The sequence below is a fragment of the Gadus morhua genome, chromosome 21 (genome assembly GCF_902167405.1).
Source record: "Gadus morhua chromosome 21, gadMor3.0, whole genome shotgun sequence".
In the NCBI taxonomy this organism is placed as follows: Eukaryota; Metazoa; Chordata; class Actinopteri; order Gadiformes; family Gadidae; genus Gadus; species Gadus morhua.
The window spans coordinates 8,675,573-8,685,834 of NC_044068.1; the positions used below are offsets into that span (position 1 = coordinate 8,675,573).

At 40.2% G+C, this 10,262-nt stretch overlaps 1 protein-coding gene across 7 annotated transcripts; it reads left to right on the plus strand.

Moving 5' to 3' along the window:
- Positions 1–81: 81 nt before the first annotated feature.
- On the plus strand, positions 82–7,847 carry LOC115534765 (uncharacterized). 7 transcript variants are annotated; one of them, XM_030345978.1, is made up of 9 exons: positions 2,445–2,527; positions 2,843–2,901; positions 3,078–4,164; positions 4,276–4,560; positions 5,095–5,379; positions 5,644–5,706; positions 6,073–6,186; positions 6,463–6,521; positions 6,765–7,847. In XM_030345978.1, the coding sequence occupies exons 3-9, from the start codon at positions 4,107–4,109 to the stop codon at positions 6,891–6,893; spliced, it is 993 nt and encodes a 330-aa protein (XP_030201838.1). In that variant the 5' UTR covers positions 2,445–2,527; positions 2,843–2,901; positions 3,078–4,106; the 3' UTR covers positions 6,894–7,847. The 7 variants fall into 7 exon arrangements, with proteins under 7 accessions (XP_030201837.1, XP_030201841.1, XP_030201840.1 ...); XM_030345977.1 differs by lacking the exons at positions 3,078–4,164; positions 4,276–4,560; positions 5,095–5,379; ... (1 more) ...; positions 6,073–6,186; positions 6,463–6,521 and adding exons at positions 82–496; positions 606–890; positions 1,426–1,710; positions 1,971–2,045 and having other exon boundaries at positions 2,414–2,527; positions 6,765–7,636; XM_030345981.1 differs by lacking the exons at positions 2,445–2,527; positions 2,843–2,901; positions 3,078–4,164; positions 4,276–4,560; positions 5,095–5,379 and adding exons at positions 82–496; positions 606–890; positions 1,426–1,710 and having other exon boundaries at positions 6,765–7,636.
- Positions 7,848–10,262: the final 2,415 nt, after the last annotated feature.

The following is a 10,262-nucleotide window of genomic DNA, read 5'->3' on the forward strand; positions in this document are numbered from 1 at the left end:
TGTCTACGAAATATGAACACAAAAGATTACCGTGTGGGACATTACAATTGAAAGAAGGAGTTTTAATGGGAAAACACAATTATTTGAGTTCTGGGAGAATAACAAAGGTTGAAAAAATATAACAAATATGCAAATATTGCAAAATAGGAAATAACTTTACTCATTAAATGGATCTACTCAATCTATACATACAAATGCATTCCACACCGTCATTGAGATAATTTCCGTTGCTCTTTATTCAGCGATATGACCTACTAGATATACTATGAGCATATTAGGGAAGTAACCCTGGGACCTAACAAATACGGAGGTAATGCCACGTCTGGGGTCAGAGAATGTTGGCCAATTAAGGAAGCTGTTTCTGTGTTGACTAAGACTACATCTTACCGAACACGAAAGAAACAGGACTCTGTCTCGGTAATAAAGCGTAGAAACAACATGTTTGGTGTTTCTCTTTGTTCCATCGGGCTGCTACTTATTGCCCTCTTTCACACCGGTAAGGATATTGAACGCAACTTTCTATGTAATATTTTATCTAACTGGAGATATAATATACAGTACTGTGTTTTTAATATCTGTGACCCTTTGTCTGCATATCTTTACAGCTGTAACCAAAGACCACCTCGTGATGGGGGGAGTGGGTCACACAGTTATCCTGCCATGTCTCTCGTCTTTGGAGGGATCCTGCTCAGGCACACGATGGCTTCATAACACGAAAAGTGGTACAACCCGTGTCGCTAGTATCTCCAGAAGAGAAGATGCAAACACTGGTAGATTTAACATTGTGTCTAATTGTTCCTTACACATCAACAACATCACCGAAGTGGATGTCGGAATATATTGGTGCAGTAAAGATATTGGTGACTTCCAATATCTGTCTCTTATCACTGGTGAGTAATGCCCATGGGCCTGTAGATTGTATGTTTACTTTGAATGTGCAGGTTAGCTAAAGGAACCAGAAAGGTGTCGGACCAAGATTTAATTTTTCTAATCAGTTCAGTTATATAATTCAAAGTGCTGCACACTGCCCAACAAACATCAACACCCAACTGTAGAAGGTATGCCTAAATTAGGTGTCACAGATGGGACATTGTAACTAACCAAAAAACTTAATCTGACCACCACCACGGGGTCCGACAGTATGAAGGTATCTGTGGGGGTCTGTTTGGGCGGTGTGGAAGTACCATAACAAAGTAAGTTCTTAAATTCAAGTGTTAATAAAAGCAATGACGTGGCGGTCAAGTGTTGGTCAGTTAGTGAGATGTCTTCTGAAGCGGTGGGATGGGTCTTGAACCCACAGGGAGGGATTGTGCTGCAGGTGTTTTGAAAGCTGTATTACCCGATAACAATCTCAGACACATATTGCCCAAACTGCACCATGCAAAAAAAAGCATTTGATGTTTTGGGTTGTTTCGGTTCTTTCAGTTTCCTCCCAGCTGAGGTCTCGAATGTTCCCCGGATCCAACGTTACTTTAAGCTGTAGTCTGGTCACGTTCGAGGGGTCTGGTTGGTGTTACAGCCCTCTGTATAAAGGTATGTCTCTCAAGTGGCAGGATGATAATCGACCAAACTACATCCTCGCCGAACAGAGGATCACCAGATGTACTGTCCAGCTGAATGTCATCATTCAGCGTGGCAGCCGCTTCAGCTGCCTGGCTTTGGTCAACCGCCAGGTCCAGAAAAGGGTGGAGTTCCCCGTCCGTATCCGAGGTGTGGAAAGAATCACCAGTCTCTCTCTGTTACTCATTCACTCATTCACTCACTCACTCACTCACTCACTCACTCACTCACTCACTCACTTACTCACTCACTCACTCACTCACTCACTCACTCACTCACTCACTCACTCACTCACTCACTCACTCACTCAATCACTCGGATACACAATTTGGTGTAGTAAATACCAATGGCTCCTGTGTTTAAGTCTTCACACGGATGATTTGTTCAATGTTTGATTTGTCTTTACACAGTTGAGGGAAGAGGCCTTCCCATGCCTAACCTAGAAGACGACGATCAAGGTCATGATGGGGGATCCAATGTAGCTGGTGAATTCAGTTTTTATTTAAACAAAACTATAATATGGATACACACCAATAAGCAAACAGGCACTGAATAAAGCTTGTCTTTCTGATGTTTAGTTACTTACTTTATTTTATTTTTTTATTAGTACAATATAGTCAGTATTTCATATTTGGTGGACCCTTATCAAAACTGTCTTACAATACCATGACTGCATACAATTGCCTAGATGGTTTATTTTAATACCATGATTTAGGCCTAACTTTTTAGCCCACAATGTAGTTGAGGCAATACAATATATTTCAAATTTTAAGCACCAACAAAAATAACAAGCCAATAGAGCCCAATGCATGAGTTCAGCTAGACGGTTGTTAACTGTATATTATTTGGACAGACGGGGACGGTGGCAACAGCGAGGTGATCGGCCGAGTCATCACCGTGACAGTAGTGAGCTGTGCCATGACGGTGGTGCTGGCTCTGATCCTAGCGAAGAAGAAGAGGAAGCCAAGTAGGTTACCTCAAGTTCCTGGATGCAGCGCAACAAACACATTGACATGCGTAGAGCACATCAGGTTATGGCAACATGTGGTTTCATAGCTCTCAGACTCTAACACGCTATTTAAACTTCCATAGTTCACATGAATAGACGTTTTAGAATAGCACAACAGAGGTTCTCGGTTGTTAAATGATAAATGCAGACTCGAGGTTCTTGAGTTTCATATAGCTTCAATCGCCAAATCATTCAGGAGTCCGAAACATGGTTTGCGATATATTCAACCCTTTTAATACCCTTTTACATTCATTTTTTTTAATTTAATTTCAGATGACCAGCTTGTAGCACATCCAGAGACTCCCCTGGACGTTAATACTGTAATAAATACTGTGAGTAAAGTACATACATACACTTCTAACATTGGTCGTCCTCATCCTTAAATACAGTGGTATTTTAATTTATTCTACACTTTCTTAAACTTCTATTCTTCCAACTATAACCCTCTGTCTGTGTGTGTGTGTGTGTGGGGGGGGGGGGGGTTGTGGGCGTGGGTTCATGTATGCAGGTGCAAATTCGTGTGTGTATGTTTGTGTTTTAAGGATGCGGCCGCCACTGCAGAGGATGCCACCCATGCTGACATAACGGTTGCAGCCGATGCGGACAGGAAGTGGGAGACAGAGAGTGAAGCCACTGTTTACACAAACATAGAACCGACCGCTCACAACAATGTTTGATTGGCATTACCTGGTAACCCAAAACGGCCAAAAGCAGATTACTCATACAACACCATCGACTACCCAGAGGGCCAATTGAGTCCATGTTTACATCTTATCCTACGTTTTTAAAACTGCATGTATGACGTGCTATGGTCCATGATCAGTCTTTACCACTATGATGTAACCCACTACATCACTTTTCATCTAAAATAATTTGTTTTAGGATTTGGTTTTCCTTCAAACAACAGATAGCTCACAGGATTCATGTACTTTATTTTGTACTCTGGGTGTAGCATTTTTGAGTAGCATCCAGCTGCAGCCTGTGGTGTGGCAAAGGGCCTTTGTTTTTCAACGTCCATTTTTCTGTTAAATTTCAATGTTTATGTTTAGATAAAAATATACATTGTGTAATTGTTTTGCTTGTTATTTGCGTGTGTTGCCTACGAAATATGAACACAAAAGATTACCGTGTGGGACATTACAATTGAAAGAAGGAGTTTTAATGGGAAAACACAATTATTTGTTAAGTTTTGGGAGAATAACCAAAGGTTGAAAAAATATAACAAATATGCAAATATTGCAAAATAGGAAATAACTTTACTTATTAAATGGATCTACTCAATCTATAAATAAAAATGCATTCCACACCGTCGTTGAAATAATTTGCGTTGCTCTTTATTCAGCGATATGACGTACTAATATACTATGAGCATATTAGGGAAGTAACCCTGGGACCTAACAAATAAGGAGGTAATGCCAAGTCTGGGGTCAGAGAATGTTGGCCAATTCAGGAAGCTGTTTCTGTGTTGACTAAGACTACATCTTACCGAACACGAAAGAAACAGGACTCTGTCTCGGTAATAAAGCGTAGAAACAACATGTTTGGTGTTTCTCTTTGTTCCATCGGGCTGCTACTTATTGCCCTCTTTCACACAGGTAAGGATATTGAACGCAACTTTCTATGTAATATCTTTTCTAACTGGAGATATAATATACAGTACTGTGTGTTTTTAATATCTGTGACCCTTTGTCTGCATATCTTTACAGCTGTAACCAAACGCCACCTCGTGATGGGGGGAGTGGGTCACACAGTTATCCTGCCATGTCTCTCGTCTTTGGAGGGATCCTGCTCAGACATACGATGGTTTCATGAAACGAAAAGTGGTACAACCCTTATCGCTAGTATCTCCAGAAGAGAAGACGCAAACACTGGTAGATTTAACATTGTGTCCAATTGTTCCTTACACATCAACAACATCGCCGAAGTGGATGTCGGTAGATATTGGTGCAGTAAAGATATTGGTGACTTGCAATATCTGTCTCTTATCACTGGTGAGTAATGCCCATGGGCCTGTAGATTGTATGTTTACTTTGAATGTGCAGGGTAGCTAAAGGAACCAGAAAGGTGTCAGACCAAGATTTAATTTTTCTAATAAGTTCAGTTTCATAATTCAAAGTGCTGCTCACTGCCCAACAAACATCGACACCCAACTGTAGAAGGTATGCCTAAGTTAGGCGTCACCGATGGGACATTGTAACTAACCAAAAACTTAATCTGACCACCACCACGGGGTCCGACAGTATGAAGGTATATGTGGGGGTCTGTTTGGGCGGTGTGGAAGCACCATAACAAAGTAAGTTCTTAAATTCAAGTGTTAATAAAAGCAATGACGTGGCGGTCAAGTGTTGGTCAGTTAGTGAGATGTCTTCTGAAGCGGTGGGATGGGTCTTGAACCCACAGGGAGGGATTGTGCTGCAGGTGTGTTGAAAGCTGTATTACCCGCTAACAATCTCGGACACATATTGCCCAAACTGCACCATGCAAAAAAAAGCATTTGATGTTTTGGGTTGTTTTGGTTCTTTCAGTTTCCTCCCAGCTGAGGTCTCGAATGTTCCCCGGAGCCAACGTTACTTTAAGCTGTAGTCTGGTCACGTTCGAGGGGTCTGGTTGGTGTTACAGCCCTCTGTATAAAGGTATGTCTCTCAAGTGGCAGGATGATAATCGACCAAACTACATCCTCGCCGAACAGAGGATCACCAGATGTACTGTCCAGCTGAATGTCATCATTCAGCGTGGCAGCCGCTTCAGCTGCCTGGCTTTGGTCAACCGCCAGGTCCAGAAAAGGGTGGAGTTCCCCGTCCGTATCCGAGGTGTGGAAAGAATCACCAGTCTCTCTCTGTTACTCATTCACTCATTCACTCACTCACTCACTCACTCACTCACTCACTCACTCACTCACTCACTCACTCACTCACTCACTCACTCACTCACTCACTCACTCACTCACTCACTCACTCACTCACTCACTCACTCACTCACTCGGATACACAATTTGGTGTAGTAAATACCAATGGCTCCTGTGTTTAAGTCTTCACACGGATGATTTGTTCAATGTTTGATTTGTCTTCACACAGTTGAGGGAAGAGGCCTTCCCATGCCTAACCTAGAAGACGACGATCAAGATCATGATGGGGCTGGTGAATTCAGTTTTTATTTAAACAAAACTATTATATGGATACACACCGACAAGCAAACAGGCACTGAATAAAGCTTGTCTTTCAAATGTTTAGTAACTTACTTTTTAAAAAGAAATTATTAGTACAATATAGTCAGTATTTGATATTTGGTGGACCCTTATCAAAACTGTCTTACAATACCATGAATGCATACAATTGCCTAGATGGTTTATTTTAATACCATGATTCAGGCCTAACTTTTGAGCCCACCATGTAGAAGAGGCAATACAATCAAATTTTAAGCACAAACAAAAGTATCAAGCCAATAGAGCCCAATGCACAGATTGGTTCAGCTGGACCGTTGTAAACTGTATATTATTTGGACAGACGGGGACGGTGGCAACAGCGAGGTGATCATCTCTGTGGCAGTAGTGGGCTGTGCCATGACATTGGTGCTGGCTCTGATCCTAATGAAGAAAAAGAAGAAGAAGAGGAAACCAAGTAGGTTTCGTCAAGTTCCTGGATGCAGTGCAACATACACATACACACGTAGAGCAGATTGCTTCACCTCACACAATGCTAAAGAAAACTGAGGTTATGGCAACATAGCAATAGCACAACAGAGATTATCTGGGGTTAAATGATAAATGCAGACTTGAGGCTCTTGAGTTTCATATTGCTTCAATAGCCAAATGATTGGGGATTCTGAAATATGGTTTGCGAATTATAACCCCCTTCAATACCGTTTTACATTCATATTTTTCTATTGAATTTCAGATGACCAGCTTGTTGCCCGTACAGAGACTCCCCTGAATGATAATACTGTAATAAATACTGTGAGTACATACATTTCTTAATGTGGTAATTTAATGAATTCCATACTTAATTAAACTTCTATTCTTCCAACTATATCCCTGTGTGTGTGTGTGTGTGTGTGTGTGTGTGTGTGTGTGTGTGTGTGTGTGTGTGTGTGTGTGTGTGTGTGTGTGTGTGTGTGTGTGTGTGTGTGTGTGTGTGTGTGTTGCACGTGGGTTCATGTTTGCATGTGCTTATTCATGCGTGTATGTTTGTGTTTTAAGGATGTGGCTGCCACTGCAGAGGATGTCACCTACGCTGACGTAACGTTTACCGGCATGGCGGACAGGAAGTGGGAGACGGAGAGTGAAGACACCGTTTATGCTGGCATACAACCCATCGGTCGCGAATAATGTTTGATTGGCATTACCTGATAACCCCAAACGGCCTATGACAGGTCACTCATACAATAGCATTGATTACACAGAGGGCAAATTGAGTGCATGTTTTCATCATATCTTACGTTTATAAAACTGCATGTAAGATGTGCTATGGTCCCTGATCAGTCCATACCACTATGATACAACCCGGCCACTACATCACATTTCATCTAAAATAATTTGTTTTAGGCAGGCCCACCGCTATCTATACGCAGAGTACGCAGAGTGCGTAGGGCAGCAAGTACCTGGGGGGAGTACCAAAAATTAAGGTTTGTAAAAAAAAAATATATATATATATTATCACATTATTGAATTACAAAAATATGTAAATTAGTTATGAAGAGGCCCACCGTAGTTTTTTCTTAATTGTATAACCTATCACTCAATTTCGGCAAATTATATGGTTTTACCTAATATATAAAAAGAGGCGCCCCCCCCCCCGCTCGCACCGAAACGGCCAGCACCAGGCCCTGGTTTTAGGGTTCGGTTTTCCTTTAAAATAACAGATGGCTCACAGGATTCATGCTTTCTGGGTGTAGCCTTTTGGATTAGCCTCCAGCGGCAGCCTTTGGTGTGGCACGTCAGGTTTTTTTCAGTCTGCGCATGAATGTCCCAGTCCAGATTTTCATTTTCTCTTTTATATTTTTCTATATATATGTGTATGTAAAGAGAAATAGTAGTAATATTCTGAGAATAAAAGTCGTTATTTGAGTGCGCTATGGTAATGTTTTATGTTAATGCCCTTCTATCATTTGTGTGGTTTAAAAGGTTTAACCTTGGCCCAGTTTCACACATTGCTATTCATTTGCGACGTCATGTCTCTTTTTTTGTGTCGTAGTCTGATAATGAATGTGTAGGGTTTGGTAATCACATTGACGGCTGTGAACCAATGAAATCTCTTTCTGCAAAGATATAGTAGTAACTATTCATATTTGAACTTGTGATGTATAATTTTGGGTGTTAGTGTTAATTCGATGTGCCGGGCACTGCACGTACTGATCATGGTTTAGTCGAGATCAACCCCTTCTTAGTATGTCTGAGATGTGTGCTTTGTCTGAAGTTCTAAAACAGTTTTGTTTTGTTCTTAACCAAAAAGCTGATTTGGTTTGCCTTCTTATGCAGTAATAACAAAGCACATTTGATTATCTATTTCATCCTTCCTCCATTGTACAAAAAATACACAACCCGCACTTTCTGGATGGGAGGATCTCTGATGTCAGAATGGGGAAAAGCTAAGGACCGGTGTTGTACATGGATGTGAAAGGGTTGAATGAAGGCAGTTAATTTGCATTTTGAATGTACACGCAAAGACCATCCACTTGTAAAGGCTGAAGGATTTGGAAACATCACAATTTACACAAGAAGGGGAAATGGTGGAATGCAGTCTGTAAGTTTCTACTTTTGACTGTACATGCAAAGACTTGTTGAAGCTACGGGATAGGACAACGTCACAAATTACCTAAGTACTCAAGATATTCTGTATGTATCGGTCTTATGACCCCATGGGGTCTGGGATCTGCTGCTGCTGTGTTGTGTGATTGGTGGATGTGGTGTGTCGAAGACTAACTGCAAAGGAAAACTATGCAGCTACGCAGTGTCTTGTCCATGGAAAGATATTGGTGACCATGAATCCCACGGTGAAAACGATGAGTGAGTCGCCCAGGCAATAAGTCGCAGATGCAGTATCTACTGTAAGTAATGTCGATGGAATAAGATGGATGCTAGATGGGTTTAAATTACAGGGTTGTGTAAATATATATATATATATATATATATATATATATATATATATATATATATATATATATATATATATATATATATATATATATATATATATATATATATATATATATATAATGTGTATGTGTACATAGACAGATATTTTTCAATCTAAATGTGTTTTTTGAATGTTAGCATTGCCATGTTCTTTTTAAATATATATATATATTCAGTCCAGTTTTGCTGTGGATGGATTTTATCAAGATAAATAGCTGAAATATATTATAACATATTTTTCTAACTGGCCTCTGAAACTTTTCGTGGAGATCAGCAAGGATCAGTATCAAGTGGCTTTTTCTTATGTCTCCTTTTGTTGACTAGGTACACTCATAATCCTTCTCCTTACAAACTTATTAAAATAAAAAGTATATATATAGAGTCATGAAATATCTTCCTCATCTGGCAGTACTGTTAGGGGTAGACTATGATAACATGTATGTCATGTGGGAATGTTTTTTAAGGCAGTATTGGAGTAGTATTACACAAAGCATCCTATGATTGTGCCTGGTGTTATGCTGGGGTATAGACACAGGGGGCGCTGTAGAGGGTCAGGATTAACTTGAACTACAGAGTGGTACCAGAGCCTGTCTACGGCCCGTCTTCCATTTAGACATTCTCTGGCGGTATACAGCCATGCGGTCCTTTTTGCTTTGCAATGTTCTTAACTGAGTGAAATTATCCGGACGCCTTCAAGTGGTACCCATGATAAAACCTCTTTGAATTCTCTTCATGCTAAGGAAAGATGATTCAATGCTTCTTTTCTCATATCCTTAAGCATAGGTTACACTGGACCACTGGAACATTCACAAAAAACAAATGATGAACAGGACCCGACAATTATTTTCATACGATCATACTTATTGAGATCTATGTCTATAGAATAGGGAGACAGGAGTGTGAATGTGAGCCACCATTATCAATGTGACAACTATTTAATTTCTCCTTTGTGAGTGGTATACCTATAGCCTATTCCTTTTATTATTTCACTTCCAACTGAAGCAATTGAGTATGCTTTTTGTCAACGTGTTATCCACGTTTTTATAGCCTGCTTTAAACAGCACGTTAGAAAGCATTGGGCAGAGTATGATGCGCTTTTAGCGGTCTAATGACGTGGCCTAGTGTTGTACAGTGGGGTTCCCTAAGCACCGCGGTTGTCTTTCCCTAAATCCTCCTACCCCCTTTCCATTTTTCCTTGACCTTATGACGTTTCCCATCGAGGAAAAGGAAAACAGGTTAGGGAAGGATACAGGATGTATTTCATTTGACTTTCCGACCGCAACCATGACTATTATGTAAGAGGGTGTGGGTTAGCCAAGCACCATTTTTTTTAAAGCTCTTTTAAGTGTCATTACGTTAATTGAGTTCAGCTGCTCTCCAAAATGCAGTATTTTCACTATTATTTCTTAAAAGCTGAATTCTATTTAAATATGGTTATGGAATGGTTATTTTTTGAAAATCGAACTAAAATGTCAGTTCATCAATTGTTTGCAGTAAAATATTTTTTTGGAATAATTATATATAATTTCTAATTTATAAATCCCTCAATATTCTCAATGAAGA

Bases quoted from the DNA above. Each gene is read 5' to 3' on its own strand.
- LOC115534765 (XM_030345976.1), top strand. From the start codon at position 439: ATGTTTGGTGTTTCTCTTTGTTCCATCGGGCTGCTACTTATTGCCCTC. The intron at 891-1,425 runs GTGAGTAATGCC...CGGTTCTTTCAG, and splicing joins ATATCTGTCTCTTATCACTG to TTTCCTCCCAGCTGAGGTCT. The intron at 2,902-3,111 runs GTGAGTAAAGTA...TTGTGTTTTAAG, and splicing joins TTAATACTGTAATAAATACT to GATGCGGCCGCCACTGCAGA.